Source organism: Apis florea, unplaced genomic scaffold (assembly GCF_048593485.1).
Source record: "Apis florea isolate Af1SG1 unplaced genomic scaffold, ASM4859348v1 contig_2190_pilon, whole genome shotgun sequence".
Classification (NCBI taxonomy): domain Eukaryota; kingdom Metazoa; phylum Arthropoda; class Insecta; order Hymenoptera; family Apidae; genus Apis; species Apis florea.
Window position 1 is genome coordinate 511,107 of NW_028256541.1, and position 19,409 is coordinate 530,515.

Genomic DNA, 19,409 nt, shown 5'->3' on the forward strand with positions numbered 1-19,409 from the left:
GAAGAGTTATTCGTTGAATGACAAAATTACTTCTATTCATAAAGAAATTGATGATAGAGAAAAGGAAAACAGTGAGAAGAAAGATAGAAATGAGATAAGAGATATAAAAAAGCGAAAAATAATTATAAAGTTTGCAATCAACGAAATAAGAAAAGTGAAAGACATCAAACGATATTTTACTGTGATACTTGCCCTGACAAACCGAAGATGCATCTTGGCGATTGCTTTATAAAATATCACAAATAAAACAACAATATAGAGTTTAATATTCAACATATTTTCCTTCTTTATATGTAAAGATACATAAAATATTAAAATATAAAAGTTTTATACGTTAATTATGTGTGTGAAATCATTAAGAAATTTACAGAAGATATAGAAAGTCTCGAATTGTTGGTTCGGCCGAGCAAAAGTCTCAAGCGCCAAAGGTTAATAACATTTTAAGGAATGAAATCTCTTGAAGATGAAAAAATCTTAATTTCTCAAATTTCTCATTTTTCAAAAGAATGATTTTGAAAATGTATAAATATATGAAATCATCGGAAGTGAATCTCCTGAATTTCATATTTATATAAAATTTTATAGGAAAGAGAAATTAAGATTTTTTTCTTTTAACATAACATAATATAACAAGTCATTTGTTGTTAAAAAAAAAATGTTAATATCTGAAGAAGTAAAAATCAGCATTGATATTAGACGACTTATCTATTTTATGAATATTTTATTAAATATTCATTAAGCATATAATTTCAAGTGGATCATCTTATTATCTCTTTTTCATGATTTATATTTCGATAATTAAAATATACATATATTTGAATTACATTTAAAAGTTAAAACCTTCAAATTGAAATCTAACGACCAATATTTTTGATCATTTAATATTCTAGCGAATAGATTTAGTAAAGTATAAGACGTATCATAGCTCTGTGATTTGAGGAGTTCGATTTTTCGATTAGTTTAAGGTCGGTTCATTCGCCCGAAAACTTAACTAGCTGAATCACGATCCGCATGAACAGCCAGAAATCTATTCTGCTGTTACGAGGATAAATAGATTAGTCCATTGAATTAATCCCAGAAACTCCAACGAGCTTGATTGCAAGGTCATTTCACTGTTCGCTTGACAATTATCGAATGAAAATTCTTAGGTGATTAGTAAATTTGATATCTTAAATTAATTAAGTCATTATTATGCTTTGTCTGTCTTAAATTAGTTATAATTTCATTCATAGCAATTTTATATTTAAATATATATACATGTATAAATACGTTTTTCCTATTAGGAAAAGAAAATCATACATAAATGATATTATTAGAAGAATTTCGGCAAAATCGATGAAAATGATCAAATCCATTTAAATTAGGTATTTATTTTAAATAGCTTGTTTAAAAAAACCTGCATATCATAGATTGCATAAAGGGATTTACAAGATTTCTGTGGGATTTACAACATACGGTAGAATGACCATTGAATATTAATGAGATTATCAGAATAATTTATGAACGCGATTCCCGATATTAAGTATATCAGTAGTCCCGATATCAATAATATTGTCTTAACAAGTTGTATGAAATTGGTGAGAAATTGGTTGCAAAACGATAATCATAATTAAATTAAAAGATAATTATAAAAGATATCTGTTTTATTTAAATACATTGAAATTTTTAAAGAAAAGAATATCATGAAAAAAGAAATATACAGAAAAAAAATTTGTGAAAATAGCTTGAGAGATATATTAACATACAATATTAACAATTTCATTGCATACAGTAAATATGAAAAAATGTTTTAAATAAAATTCGATATAAAGAGATACAGTATTAATGATTTTTCTATAAATTGATTCTATAAAGGTCATATGAAGCTTACCTTCATTTTTTAAACTATATAATTTTTAATTGATGCAATTGTTATTTATTATTTTCTAGAAAAAAACATTAAGATATTTATACTAAAAAATCATAAGTTTAAAACATATTGTAATTTGAATTTTATAAAATTTATTATATGTATGAAAAAAGGAACAAACAAGCAACACGTGAAATTATTTTTACTATTCATGCTCTCTTTGTTTTTAATATTTTGTAAATTTTATAAACTTCCAATTAAAATATCTCCCAAGAAGATTTTTCGGTGCATATAATGTACTTGTTTTGTAAAAAATAACAAATTTCATTGCTTATTGCAATAAAAATTACATTCTATTAAGAAAATAAATTATTTAAAAAAATAATTAATATATGTTCCTTACATATCCATTATGTAAATATTGCTAAAAAATAATTAATTTACACTAACTTAATTTATACATGAAATATAAAACAGATACTCTATTATAGCAAAAAAAAAAGGATTTTGGAAAAAAATTAAAAATATATATAAAAACATATTAATTTTTTTTAATTTATAAAATATTGAGTGAAAAAAGAATATAATGTAAAATTATTTTTTTTGCAAAACATTTAAAGGAATTAATGATTACTTAATTATGATTTTGTTTGGATTTTTTTTCAAAATGATATATGTTAAAATAGTTTTTTTTATATGATAAAAAAAAAAAATGACAGGATGAAATTTCTATGGAAGGAAAAAAAGATCGAAATGTGAGATCTATTAATAATTCATCAATAAACTCTTCTAAAATGTCTCAAATGCTGGAGAGTAGATTAAAAGATATCAAAGAGATTGTTAAATCAGATTTTTTGAAAATTCTGTGTTGTTATAGATTTTTTTGATAATGGAAAAGGTATCTGCTATAAATTTATTATTCTATATTATTTTGCCTAATTACTGCTATAAAAATATCAGCAAAAATTGATTTTACTTTAATTATTAAACTAATATAAAAATGTTATAATTAATTAATTTTTTATTATTTAATTAATTAATTAATTATCTAATAATAAGAAAAATAGTTCCGCCAAATAAGAAAGAGGAAATACATCATTTAAAATTAAAATAAGTTCTTTTCTATGTTTTTGTCTCTCCTTTTCTATATTTTATTCTTTTGACATTTTCATTCGCATTCTTTTTATTATATTTCTTTATATTCATCATATGCATAACATAGCATCATTGTGTCAAGAATTTTTATCTGTTATTTTTATTAAGAATAAAAGGGGATTGAAAGAATTACAATAGCCCTCAAATTTCATTCTTTAATAGTTTAAATTTCCAATTTTTTAACAGTAATTTACGCAGAAATACAATTTTTTTATGAAGAAATACATTGTTTTACATTCTTAATAGAAATGTCTACTTTATAAATCACATTCGCATGTTTTGCGTTAAATACCTTAATTATCGAAAAATCCTGATCCCCATATTTTTAAAAAGAATGCGATTATTTTTTCTCTTAGTTATATTTTTATTGAAAATTGAACTGGAAAAAATGTCCACAATAGTTTCTAAAAATTTAGAATTTAGATCTTATTGAGAAATTGAGAGATTCGCTTAAAATTTAATCAGTCATCAGAAAATTCATTCAAATCACAATTGAAAACCGTAAAATTTAGTTAAAATACAATCAATAAAAAAATCTAATTAGAAATCTATTAAAAATCAAAATATAATTAGTCAATTGCAGAAAATAGTTAGAATCACTAAATTTATTGAAGATTCACAATATAAATAGTTAACAATTTCACAACAATGGATAGTCGTTTGAAGTATTTAATTCAAATATTCTTTTTTGTGCAATAGCCAAAATAAATTTTAGATTTTAATTTTTTTTTACTAATTATAAATTATAATTAATAACATTATTATATACGTTATATATGTTATATTATATTACTAATTTATTCTTTAATAATAAAACTAACAAATAAAACAAATAAAAATATAACAAATAAAACTATACTATCTCTAGCAAAAAATTTTCAATCAAATTATGAAATTTATTAAAAATATATATTTTTTTATAGAAACGGTATACAAAACAGATATAGGAATATCAAATCAATGTAATATAATAGTATTTATCTCAAAAAGAAAAAAAAGGAAAATAATTAAATTTTTATTAATGTTTTTTTTGATTTGTGAAATAATTTCATTTATAATATATTCATGAGCATAAACAATAAATACCATAAAATTATAAATAAGTTGTTCAAGAAAACTATTAAACAAATAAATAAAAATGAAGATAATATGATCCAGATTGTCAGGAATGATATTTGGGATAATTGAGAAAAGCGAGAAGGTTAGATGGTTTAAGATTGGGAAGTTTCTGAACAAAGAAATTCACCGAATTCGCAATCTTAGTTACCTTTTAAGAATTGAGAATTGTCTTATTCTCGTCTGATTATTTTTATCGTCTTTCTGATTTTTTATCATGTCCTAGTTTTACGAAAGATTTCAATTTCCTGATGTTTAAATCCTGGTATCACGCTGATAAGCGCATCCTTTTTATGCAAATTAAAATCTTGATGATGAAATAGAGTTATATGAATAGTGAAAACAATAATTCAATATATCAATAATTCTTTTTTTCTCTCTTGGAAATTTCCATGATGATTTTATTTTGTAGGATAAAGATAATAAATAAGTATATATATTTGAATATACATAGTATCTTCGAAATTATGATATAAATGACTAGATAGTGATTTATGTAAAAATGAGTCAAAAAAAAAGGAAAATTTTTAATTTTTTTCATTTAAGGATTATAAATTAATTATAATCAAAAATAAATACATGTATGTTCTTAATTTTTATTATTTATTTAAAATATATTGTTCTCAAAATAAGTATATTTTGAATACATAGCTTTAAGAGTTCATGTAATCTGTGAGAATCTTCAGATAAAAAAATGTTTCTTTTAGAATAAGTTTTGATTTCTGATATAGACGTGTCTATCTATTTAATTCATAATGCATAAAATAATTGTTCGATAATGATAATGAAGTGAATTATTTGTTATATATTCTACATAATTTATATCTTGTATTTCATGAGTAATCTATCGATTTGATAAACTTCTAAATATAATAGATATTATATGAATAAAAACGAGTTTCAAAAGTTTATGAATAAAAGAAATCAAACTATTCAGAACTAATTATAAATCATACATTTCAAACACACAATAACTAATATCTATAACTAAATTCCTTTAATGAAAAATTCTAAATTTCATCAAATATGAAAATCTGAAAATAATAAAATAATATCTTCAAAATATATTTAATGCTAAACATCGATATTTTTAAGATTTATTTATTTAAAAGTTGATTACTACATCAAACTGAGCTACATTAATTACATAATTTTTTCAATAAATTACAGAAATCTTACGTAATTACTTCAGTTCAACTTAAAAGATTTTAATAATTATAATATACTTTGGAATTCAGAAAAAATTGACTCAAGATGAAAAATAATGAAAACATTGAATATATTCATTTTAAGTGATTTCAATTTAACTTACTTTAGTCCAATCATTGGAATTTTCAGTGAAATAAAGCTAAGTTTACATAATCAAATATAACAAAATCAATGATGACTACTTTAGATTTGGATTTTTATAACAGTGATCAGTTTTTCATTATAATAAATCCATTCCAATCAGTCTCTATCTTATTGAATTTGTATCTCGATGGAAGTTCAATTTAGCAGACTGGAATTATTACAAAGTAATTAATAAAATAAAATAATTAATAAATATTACAAAGTAATTAAATAAAACATTTTATGCTCAAATACTCACAATCTCTCCAATCTCTAAGTAAACAAAGTATTCAAAAAATTTATTAACATAATAATTGCTGCAAGTTTTTATCCCAAAAACTAAAGATTAGATCAAATAAGAAATATAACAAAATGCCATAAAATATAAAACAATAAAAATATAAAACAATATAAAATAATTAGTACGAGACAGCAATTGAAAATTTCAAACATGTTTTTACAAAAAAGAGAAACACAAAACAAGCTAATATAATTCAAAAAACATAGAAAAATAATAAAGCAATGTAAAATGCAAGCATGATTAAGTTTCATCATAGTTAACTTGATATCAATTAACAAGTCTATTTTTATTAAAATAATATGGAATAAACATAAAACAATTTAACTTATCTACAAAAAATATATCAATATCAATCTTGACAGTTCTATTATTATCAATTATAAAGAAATTATTAATGTATTAATACTTTAATGATTTAAATTATTATTATAAATTTCTTATGTACAAAAATAATTGAATTAATTTTGAAATAGAATCAACTTTTAAAATTAAAATCATCAATATTCTTAAAATTAATGAAGAATTTCAAATCTCTTGATTAAAAGAATTAAAAGATTAATCAGATTTCTTGATAAATACAAAAATATATATTCTGATATATAAACAAAAAATATATAATATTCAGATAATGCCAATGACAAACTTTTAATTAATTGATTAAATTCAATTATTTATTAAAAATATATAACGCTATATGGAAAAATGTATACTCTGATTGTTAAAGCGAATCGTGTTTCCGATTTTTCCTAAAGGATTTTTCACTATAAAACTATTAATGAATCATTCACCAATATTGAAAAAAATAATTAACAAAATAATTATCCTAATCAAAAATGGCTTTAGATATTTTCAACTATAGATTATTTAATTAACATTAATATTCAAATAGAGAATTTTAAATAAATAATATATAATTTTAATTTCTAATTTGAAATATTGAAAAAATCTTATAGTAATATTCAAAAACATAATGCAAGAATAAAATATTCCAAGTAAATGGGATCTCTGTATCAATATTTTTATGAAAAATTTTTTAAAAACTAAATACATAAGATAAAGCTTAATTTTTTAAGATGATTTAACCATTTTATAAGAAAGTTAAAATCACATAAAATATATTTTAAATCATTTTTTTTAAATAAATTTCAAATTAAACAAATAAAATTGACTTTAAATTTTTAAAATTAAAAACAACATAAATATATAATCCTGGTTATATTTTTCATCTACAATTAAATTATTAATTGATTCAAATAAATCAATATTCATATAAGAAAAATCTTAATCAGAAATTTAGACATGAAATTTGATTATAAATTAATGTAGCAGGATCTTTAAATTTAAAAACGAATGCAATCGATGTTTAAAAATATGTCAATTAAGAAACTGAGTAATTATGAGAATATTATATATTACATACCAAATACATACCAAAATTTCATGAGATCTCAATTGGATTATGCTTAATTATATCTGAAATTCATTAAAGATACCCTCAAAAAGATCTCATACATAGATTTAGTTAAGAATAATAAAAATTTCGTCCTAATCTCTTAATATCTTAAAAGAGTAAATGAATCATCGTTATTATAATATATAATTGTAGAATAAAATTCCACAACATTATTCAGATTATAAAAATTTCTACTCTTAATAAATCAATCTTTGCGAACACTTTTTCGAATCACTTTGCCTTTAAATATGATTATATATTATGACTTATATAGAATACATAATAAATAAAATTAGAATATGAGCTTATTGTTAAATTATATAATATTATTTTAAAAAAAATTTTTATCATGATAGATTATTCTTTATCAAATAGAAGTTGACAAAATTAAAAGTCATATCAATAAAAAAGTTGATTAAACTGTTAAATAAATAATTATATTTATAATCTTAGGATTTCTTACATATTTCGCTGTTGCTTCTTGCACTTATCTGATCGTTTATATTGTATTCATCATAATTAAACGCATGCAGAAATTTATATCCATATCAAATGATATCTTCGATATTGATAGATAAATTATATTGTTAAATGCAAGAAATCATTAGTTTCTATATCTTTAAAAAAATAAATGTTTGTTAGTCAATATTGATTTACAAAACATATATAAACTTATAACATATAACAATGAATTTTACAGACATACATTATTTATAAAAAAAGAATGTAAAATTTAATCAAAAAAGATCTGAATCACTTGCATCTAACAATATAATTACAAAAAAATAATTTTGTATGATATACTATTTTATGATTATTCCGACAAATTATTTATATATTTATATGTTTTTATTTCAATAATTCAGTACATCGTAACATTTAATTATATATTTTTTTAAATTTGTTAAAAAAATTTTATATTCCTATCATAATTTTATATTATTTATTTTAAATTACAAATAAATTCAATTTATTCATTCTATACGAATAACTAATTAATTCATTTATTATTTGTGAATAAGATGTAATTTGATATTATTTTATTTAATAAATATTCAATGACTTTGCTTCGATACATAACTTATTTATTTGAACTCAATTGACATTATATGTATATGATTGATCAGTATCTTTTGTTAATAACTCATTATCAAAGCTAAAATCAAAATTTTTATGAAAAAAGTTGAAATGAAAATTTTTAAGAAAAAAAAACATTTGAAATTATCTCAAAAATCTTTAGTTAAAATATTTAAACAGTTCTTACATTTTTAGGACAAACTGTATAGTTCTTTATTTAAGCATTCGTATTTTTGTTCATTTAAGCAACTATTGATATCTCCATCAATATTTAAAATTTTACAATCGTCTTTGAGTATATTAAAATTTTGACATTGTGGTTTGAATTCTGCGAATATTGGTATCTCACTTACACTTATTTTTTCTCTTTCTTTCAGTTAAATTCATAAAAATCATTCGTATTCCAATTGCGGATAATTAAATAGATAATTATATAAATTAATTATTATATACATTAATATATTATTATAATTAATATAATTATATATATTGATTACATATGTATATATATGTATATATCTTCTATATTTTTTTATGGAATCTATTTAATGATATTTTAATTTTTTTGTTATTCTTATATATAGTTTCATTATAAATAAAATTATTATTTTGTTATATAATGTATTTTTCGATTTCAACATTTATTATAATGATAAATAAATTTCCAATTCACAAAAAGATGAAAAATAGAATTTTTATATATTTATTAATTTCTGCATCATGTATTGTTTTTGATATATGTTTTGATATATGATTTATTTAAAACTGGTTTAACTTAACGAATTAATTGTAAATTCTGTTCTATCCGATTTTATGACTTAGAAATATGTTATTTAAAGATATCATTTTAAACAATTTTTTTATTTACATATACCTGCCAATCGGTTTTAGTTTTCAAATTGTTCAAAATATATTTTTTACAAATATATTTTCCATATATTTTCCATTCCCTGTTTTTATATAATCAGGCAATGCACGGCACGCATCTTAGGTTTGCTATATCAATCGTCCTCTAATTCAAATGCATATTTACAATCTATCTCTTGATGAATCTCAATACAACCTCGGTTAAATTTTATTTTAAAGTACAATTGTTAATTTTTTTGTTTCTTCTAATAGATTTATTTTCAAATTTAAGAATCAAATTTAAGTTGTTTATTTTAAGCGTATTTGATAAGTTATTAGAATACCATTTGATTTGGTTATATTATCCAGAATTATATATCTGCATAAGGATAACGATCATAAACGCAATAAGTTTAATTTGGCAGCACAGATATAATTCAAATTTTTCACAAATGTTTTTCTAATTTGTTTGGATAGAGCAGGATATCTGTAAAGACTGCATAATATACGAATCTACAAATTTTTTTGTGAAAATATCCATAATTTTTTAAAGAATCAATTTTAAAAAAAGATTGCAATTTTTCAACTTTGTAAGTGCCTTTTTCATATCAATTATTCTTGACACAAAATAATTATGTGTTCTTTCCCGAATAAAATATAAGATATAAGAAGTTATTAGATTACAATCTAAATATGTTTAAATCAACTTTAAAAGAATGCTTAAAATATAGTTATTTTTGCTGATATTCTTAAATTTATTTCAAAAAATAAAAGTCTAAAAGAAAATCTAATCACATTATGCAATTTTTCTGATAAGGAAAGCATCAAAAAAAGTTAAAAAATAAATCATTTTTATTTTTAATAATATAAAAGCAAAGTTTGGCAAAACACACGACACTGATATTCAATAATAACAATTATTATCTGTTATTCAAAATCGAAATTGCGGCAAAATGGCCGTCATTAAATTACAATACAATTATTATTTTTATACATTTTACTGAATTATTTCATTTCTATATTGATAGAATATATAAAAATATAAAAATATAGCTTCATATTTTTACATATAAACAAATTTTATAATTTTTGGTATTTAACAGAAAGATGCTTTATGGTATGATTAGGTTTGGTTGATATGATTAGGTTTTTTCCTTTAGTTTTTAAAATAAATTGAAAAATATTAACAAAAATGAGCGTGTTTTCATTATTTAATTATTATTTAAACATATTTTGATGTTTATAATCTAATAACTATTTATATTGTATTATTGGAAGAATCCACATAATTATTTCATGTCAAGAGTATTAAATAACTATTATAATGAAAGTATAAAATGTTTCTAAAATTGAAAAATAACAATTTTTTTTAAAATTGATTTTCTAAAAAATCAGAAATTCTAAAAAAAAATGGTTTGCAGATTTATATTCAACCATTAAATTTATAAGAAATGTTTAAATTAAAGATTAGCATTATATTAAAAAAAAAGTTATATGAAATTGTAAATTACACAGGTAAAAGCTTATTAAAATCCATGAAGAGAGAATTAACTGAAAGATTGAGCAAAAGTAATTAATTTTTTTATAACAAAATTTTCTAACAAATCATTTTAAAACGATTCAAAAATTGTGAAGTTAGTTTGAAAATGTTATTAATTTATTATTTTTCATATATTTTTTTTAATATTATTTGGGAAATAAATAATTGGAGCTGGTGTTGATACAAAAATTGAATGATTAATCATTTAAATTAATTTGAATATTGATTAATTAATTAATCTTGAACTTTGTTATTAAACAAAATTATAAATTAATTAAACAATACACGTAGAAACTTATAATATATAGTTGTACATCATTTTCTGATAAGTGAATTTCATATTTCAATTAGTTATGTATGAATTATTCTCAAAAAGAAAATCGAATATATGAATGATATGATTAATTACTAATAATTTTTTCAAACATTTAATTCTTTTCGATTTAATCAAGATTTTAATATATAGATTTTTTATAAAATTTTATTTTTCTGAGATTGATTATTACAACTCTTTTTTTCTCTGATAAATTAAGAAATAAAGAAAAATGAGAAATGAGAAATGCTTACATTTTTCGATCATTTATCATTCTGACTGTCAATTCTCTAATGAAATGGAACAGCTGCAAACTATTTTATCACATTATCTTGCAAAACTCCTGTTTACCGCCAGTTTCATAATCGCCTTAAAGTCAGTTTCAAGTCTTAAATGGAACTTCAACATAGAAGTCGAACTCCATGATAAAAGGATTGTCATTATGAAACCAGTTGCAATCTTGTTTAGAAGTCGAAGCCGGGCGCAAAGGGATCGCATATAGTTAGTTAAATATTTAACATAGACCAAAGAAGTTTCTATAAACGATCGATGTTACATGCGTATATACATTGTATATTCAGAACAAATTCGATTTAACTAGTTTCGTTTGCGCTGGTTCAATTTATGATATGTTTATTTAAGTTTAGTTATTTTAAAAAATAATCGATAGAAATTGTAATTACAAACTCTTTAATTAGACAAACATTTACAATATATTGAAAATCATTTGTTATGTTTATTTTATATATTTATGTTTATTGATTAATGATTTAAAATAATTGATTTGGTATATGTATAAGAGAGAATATAAATATATACAATAAAATAATTTTTAATAATTTTATTATAATGTAAATATACATTTAAATTATTTATTATTTTAAATTTTCAAAATATTTTTCTTGGAATTTTTTAAAATATTTTATATGAATAAATTGAATATTATAATAATAGATATTAAATAAAATAGAGGTATAAAAAATATACAAAAATATAATTTAATAATTTAAATTCAGTAAAAAAAAATTGCAAATTATATTAATATAATACATTATTATGTTCAGTCTTGAATGAATTAATTAATTTTTGAAGTAATTTTTGAATAATTTTGAAGAATAATTACAAATATTTGTCAATAATTTTCACTCATTGATTTCATTAACTATTATTATTATAGATTATTATAATTTAAGAATTATATTCTAATATTTATATATGTGGGCATTTCTTCTATATAAAATTTATCCCTTTGCACCAATAGAAAGCATCGAAGGAAATGATTCGATAAAAAATCGTTTAACAATCGACTAAGGAATGAATGATTGATATTAAGGATTATCTTACCGATCTCATATTATCCTGCGTATCGCCACGAGGGTTCGATCGTATCTACAACAAACGTTTTACGAATACTTTCAGACTTATAGCCATAATAAGATATCGTGTTACAAGATGTGAGTTTGCAGCAAAGTATGGAATGAAAATTTGTGACAAATTTTGCATAATGTTAAAAATTAAAAAAAAGAAAATTAACAATGGAAACTAAATAGTAAAAAAAAATTTATTTTATAAAATAAAATTTTTAAAATAATAAGAATTTAAACGTATACTTCCATCTATGAATTATTAAAATATTATATAAATTAAAAACATATTTAAACATATATGTAGACGAATGAAAATTATATATATATATATATTATATATTATAGTATGATATTGACATTAAGTAACTATTTATATTATAAAGAAATATCATATTTTAATAATTTTAATTTCAATTTACTAAGCAAAAATAATAATGTTAAGAAACATAAATAGAATAATTCATATATTGTTATATTGGATTACAAAAAATATATTAAGAGATTACAATAAATCTATTATAAATACATTAAATAAATTTATAAAATTTTTAAATTTATTATTTAATGTATAAAATCTGAAATTGTTTAATTATATTGTTTTATTGTTGTAAAAATAAACAGAATGAACAAAATAAATTACAATATCGATATGATTTCTTATTATTATTATACGCTATCGGAAATCTAAATCTATATTCTATAAATTTTTAATACTGAAAAAAATTTCCTAAAAGATTATTAATTTTCACTAAAATTTATATTTTAGTATGATTTATGATAAATTTTTGCGAATATTTATTATGAATTTCAATAAAAAAATGATTCCATTGTATTTTTGTAATTCGATGATTGCATGTATATTTATAACAATTATGTATTCATAATTTTTGTTTTCTTGAGCATAGAAATAATGAGAATAAAATATAGAGGTAAATTTTTTTCTACTTTTCATAACTAATATCGAAAATTTTCCTTTTATAATTAATATTTAAATTGCTGGAATTTGAATTTGATTCTCAATTTCAAATCGTTTAAAATTAAATATTATTTTCATTGATGTTATAAATCTTTATGCAATAATTTAAACTGATTTTATTTTTATTCTCAGTAAATAATATTTTTTACTATGTAAAAATAAATTTAAATGAGAAAATTTAAATTAGATTTAAAATAAATTTAAAAAAAATTTTTTAAAAAATTCTTAATTTTACTTGTTTATTATAAACATGATAATGAATGTGAAAATACTAACAAATTTATAATATATGAAATTAAGGAACAAAATATTATAACTAATAACTAAAGTTAAAAGATATGTTTAAAAATAATGTTCTAAAAAGAAATAAAAATTGGATTGTTAAAATTATTACAATAAAATCTTAAAAATTAATTTTATAGAGATTATTAAAACTAGAAGATTAGACATAAGTTTTTTATTAAAAAATAATTCTTCTAATTTTTTTTAGAATAGAAATTGAGAGAGATTGTTATTGATTAACAATCAATTGATTCAAGGCTTCTTTTGATAATAAATAGATATAATTAGAATATAGAATGAAACACGATACATAGATAGATATAGTGATTCATATGATTTTATGTTTTATATGGTTTAATGTTTTATATGATGAATATTTTTCAAATAATAAATTTATTTATTTTTTGAAACTCATTCTTTTTTGTTGAAATTAGATGTCATTTTCTAATGAATCTCTCTAATTGGATGAAAATCTATCTTTTCTGAAAATCTATTTTTCAAAGCTGAAGAAAATAAATAACTTAGGAAGAAGATATATGAATTTCTACTATCTAAAGGATTTTAATGACAAATTTAAAGGACTTTTATGCGTTTATGATTGTTACTGAGGTAATTTATGTCAATAATTAATCAAACTAAATTTAATTAAACTGAAATCGTTTTATATTTATTAAAATTCTGAAATCCATCTATATTATAAACTTAATCCTTCGACTTAGACCTTGTTTATCTATTACAAATTGCAATCATAAATGATTAAAAGTATTTTATTTTTTCATTTTATTCCAATAAATATTTTAAAAATAATAATTGTAAAAATTATATACTATATTATATTAAAGTAAAAATATCCAGAAAGAATCTCTTTCGTGAAAAAATGAAAATAGCAAAAAAAAAAAAATCATACAATCGAATGATATATATAAATTTCCTATGAGGGTCAACGAGTTTCTTAGGAAGAATTCATACAAGAGAGCTCTTTCGTTACACGCAAAATCCATTTACCATTGAAAATCATCCGGTCGAAATCTTGAATTGAAGCTATGAACTATGAATTGAAGCAGCTTTCCTAACTAGATTGTGATTATCGATGGAGCGGAAACACTACACTATAATTTTGAATTGTCTGTTTGGTCTGGGGATCTCATTATCCAACGAATCCTTACAAGAAATTCGTGAATGTAATTTACGTCTTGTGCAAGAATTCCTGATAGGGCAACAGGAAGATTTCAACCGGAATTTCTCTCAAGACAATGCGTCACGTCGATGTTACGAATTGTAATGCATGACGCGGAAAGGCTGACTTGAATTTCGATTGAGATTTATGTATAATTTTGACTTTTTAATGTAATTTGAATTATAAAAATATCGATTATAAAATTTTTTAAAATAATATTGAATTTTTAAAATATATTAGAATCGGTCGAAGGGTTATGTATATGGAAATTAATTCCTTCTTTAAGGATTTATTGTAAGGTTAGATAATCATTTAATAATTTATAATGTAAAATGTTCATAAAATAACGAGTTTAATAAATTATTGTTGACAATTTTAATTATTCTAGGATTTTAAATATTTTAAATATGACCAAAAAGAAAAAAGAATTGAAATTAAAGAAATGATTTATCAAAAAAGAAGACTCATCATCATTTCTTTCAAAAAGAATTAATAAATTTGATAAACTTTAAAATTTAAATTTTAAAATTTAATAAAACTTCAATTATCGAATCTTAAAGAATAACGAAAATTTTAATTCAAGAATTTTAATTCAAGAATTTAAGAATCTATGTATAATAATATACTTTGTGAAAGTTGATAATAATAAAATTTATTATAAATAATTTAAAATTTCTGATTTTAAATATTATATGTATAAATGAAAATATAAATATCGAAAATAACAAACTAATTTTAAGTAATAATTGAATATTATTAATTATTATAATATTAATATTATAATATTATTTTGCACAATAATTACTATAAAATTTTACAAATTCAAAATTACAAGTTATTAATATTGATAGATACTATATAGATTTATACAAAATAATAATTCTTATAAGAAAATTTTCAAATTCATTGACTTAATCTTAATTTGATATAAAATTAAAAAAAAAATATTAACTATAAATTTTACATGTAAAATAATTTACAAAATTTTAGAATTTGTAAATTTTGATATATTCAATCTTAAATAAAAATATTAATTAAGTAAGAATAATTAAATTTTCGTAAATCAAATTAAATAATATCTTGCGAGTAAAACTCTATTAAGAAAATCTTTCTTGCAACATTTAAGAATGCATAGACCATTAACTTCAACTGTTTAACTCCAAACACCAGAGGTTCTCGTGAAATTAAAATCTCGTAGAAGAGAAGCGTAAAAGAAAGAGAAATTATATTTCCTTTTTTATCTTAAACGTAATACATTCATCATAACTTGGCCTCGCCCTCATTTTTACACAGGCCAAACACTATGTGAACTGTGCAATTTTTTTCCACAGTATATCCGTTTTCATTCAAATTACTTAACCGCGTCATATCCTCTTTTATTAAAGTGAAATTATGCAGCATGAGGATTCTTATGTAAAACACCAACATCGTTATTTTGTATGTAATTGTACTCTTAAAACGTTTTGATCGAAATTGGATAGGAAAATAATATCAATGTTATAAAATTGATGTAAATCGATTTTTTTGTAAGCATGTCATTACATATTGAATTTGACTTATATGATAGTGTACAAACTCTTTATATTTTTACTTGTAACTTATGAAGAATTTATAAGTTTTCACATTCATATCTTTCGTTGTGATGAATATAATCTTTAACCAAAAGAAACTTGTTATTATCAAACTTGTGAATATTATTATAAAAATTCAGGTTATTATTTATATTCTTCTTATTTTATATTCTTCTCATTTATATTCCTTTAATGATCTTGAAATATATTATTGATTCTGAACAACTTTTCTTGTATATATAATGTGATATATAAGCAATTGTAAATCTAAAAATTTATCAAAAATTTTTTGTAAATATTTTAAAAATTAAAGCTGATCGATAGTAATATATATAATAATATATATAATAAAAATTTTTGATAAATTTTAGATTTATAATTGCTAATATATCATATGCTATTTTTTATAATAAACATATTATTATTTATTTGGATATTTGATATTCTTTCCAAATAATATTTTGTTAATAATAATAATAATGTATATATTGAAAAAATGATAAAATCGTTAAAATACTATGAAATATAATTATGACGAAATTATTGAATAAATTTCTAAATATATATAATAATTACGTAAGTTGATATAATTTTTAATCAAACAAAAAATAATTCACTCCACGATAAATTATAAATTATAACAAATCAATGAAACATAACTTAATCTATAATTTATTATTTTAATTTTTTTCTTTTATTTTATTTAAGTTGGAATATAGGTATAGGCTTAAATAATAAACCGATGAAAATTAATTCTTAATCTAAGTTAACTTATAACCCATTAATTTTTTTATTAAGTTAAATAAGAATATCATTAATATTAAACAATAATAAATCAAGAAAATCTAATCTAACTTATAATTCATTAATTTTTTTCTTATTTAGATTAGGCTATATAAAAATATAATCATTGTCAGATGATCTAGATTTTTTATATTAGAATTTATGTCATGATAAATATATTTATTAGTATTCAACAAAAATTTCTACAAATATTTCAAAAATTAAGACCGAGTAGCAGTAATGTATAGAAATAATTATTCAAAATTGATGATTTTGACAGTATATTTCAAGATTGAAATTGATAAGCAATATCATTTTACATTTATTATTAAAAGATTTTGAGTTTATTTGACTGAAAATCCAATAACGAAAATTCATAATGAATCTAACAAATAACTAAATTGGAAAAAATCTTATTTCGAGCTTATCCTATTTCGATTTTGCAGATTAAAGCAAAAAATTGACCTTTGATAGAGTACAAAACTTTCATATTTTATATAATATAGTTATTTTTCAATTATTTTTTTTAGATTGGCTTTCTTTCGTAATATTTATATAACTTGTGATTCTTTTTCTCCGTCACATAAGAAAAAAAAAAATTAAAAAACATAAAAAATTATATCAAAAAGTTTATATCACGACAATATGATCATTATATATTGTTTTTTAGTTAATTAAACGAGAAGGTTATTTTGATATTTCTATAGAATGCAATGTAATTATGGTGAAATAATAAAAAAATAAATAAATGCTGAAGGTCATTAATTGAATAAGATAGCGATTTTTCAAAAAAAAAAAAATTTGCGACCTGTAAATTGAGAAATTTTGTGTAGCTAATATAAGAAAAAATGATGAGAAATAGAGAAGGCAAGAGAATGCTTTGTAAGCATAGTGTCCCGAAATGCAATTGAAGAATCTAGAATTGAATCCGAATAAAATCCTTTCATATATTTTTTTCATTTCTACACTTTAGGAGATGGATTTCATATAAAAAAATGTAGAAAAAATTCATGTGGATTTATAAATTATAAAATATGTAATTTAATCTTTTTCCATGCTATTTATATTTCAATATTCGAAAATGGATAATTGAATTGTGTAAGTAATAGAAACAAAATGATGAAAAAAAAAGATACCTTGATGGTGAGATAACCATTAAATTTTTGACTGAGTTCATATTTTTCTTCGTTTATACATTGACAACTAGATTTAAACCTTAATTTACTTGACAATATTTATAATTTTTAATAATATTAAATTTGTCCTTCCAACTACTAGATATTTTTATATAATATTGTAAGCATACATCATTTAACGGTTTTAAGGAATCTTTTGAGATTTCGAGTTTTTAGATTTATTTAAAGAATTTGAAATATTGATGTTAATATAAATTATAAATCATTAATCTTTGAATATTCAACAATCTTTATTATCTTTATTATCCGAATTAATAAGAAAATAAAAAATTGAGATAAGAGAATTTTAATTTTCTTTTTAATTTAATTTTTATTTTTATTTATTAGAATTTTATATTTAATTAGATGTTTATATTTAGTTAGATGATAATTAGAATTAATGATTATATTAATGGATTATTTATTAATGAAGTTAGAAGAGAAAAGATTATATACTACTATTTCTTCGAAACGAATTTAATCTTTAATTCTTTATTCGATCAAATAAATTTATTCTTTAACATGAAACTATAGACGAAAAATATGTAATAATAAAATAGAAGCTAAAATCACTACACAAAGTTTAATCTAATTGATGCATTAATGCATTTTTTATTTTAAAATAATTATTCCTGACAAATGTACAAATTATAAGCAGATATAGATTAGCTTTATAAGATATTTATTTTAGAAATAAATAAAAAAGTATATTGAAAAAGTTAATAAAAATATATAAATCACATTTTCTATTTAATATTTTTATTTTTATTCGTATATTTGAAATTTTCAAATGTTATTTTCATTTATTTTATATTTAGGATTATTTTTATTAATTTTTATTTCTTTTTGAAATAAAATACAATAGATGCCATTTTATTGAAATTTATATTAAATTAATATTATTCTCTATTATTTTATTTTTCTTAAATTTTTTATATTAAATATTAAATATTTTATATTATATTAAATATTTTAAATATTTTTTATTTTAAATATTCAATAATTTCAAACTATAATATTTAATTAAAATAAATTCGAAGTAATCAAAATTCATATTCGTTCAAAATTTAATTCAAAAATGTATTAATTAAATCAT

At 19.9% G+C, this 19,409-nt stretch overlaps 2 protein-coding genes across 3 annotated transcripts in view; one reads left to right on the forward strand and one right to left on the reverse strand.

The window, feature by feature from the left end:
- bic (bicaudal) overlaps window positions 1-19,409 on the forward strand; it is a 138,723-nt gene that overhangs the window by 31,652 nt on the left and 87,662 nt on the right. The window lies entirely within an intron of this gene.
- Window positions 1-19,409, reverse strand: part of 5-HT7 (5-hydroxytryptamine receptor 7) — a 244,495-nt gene that overhangs the window by 6,404 nt on the left and 218,682 nt on the right. Inside the window, exon 5 of one of the 2 annotated variants that reach the window (XM_086915893.1) lies at window positions 12,327-12,371. The exons of the other annotated variant lie outside the window; for it this stretch is intronic. Coding sequence (XP_086772019.1) covers window positions 12,327-12,371 — 45 coding nt within the window. The remainder of the gene's footprint in view (window positions 1-12,326; window positions 12,372-19,409) is intronic. 2 annotated transcript variants of the gene reach the window in all.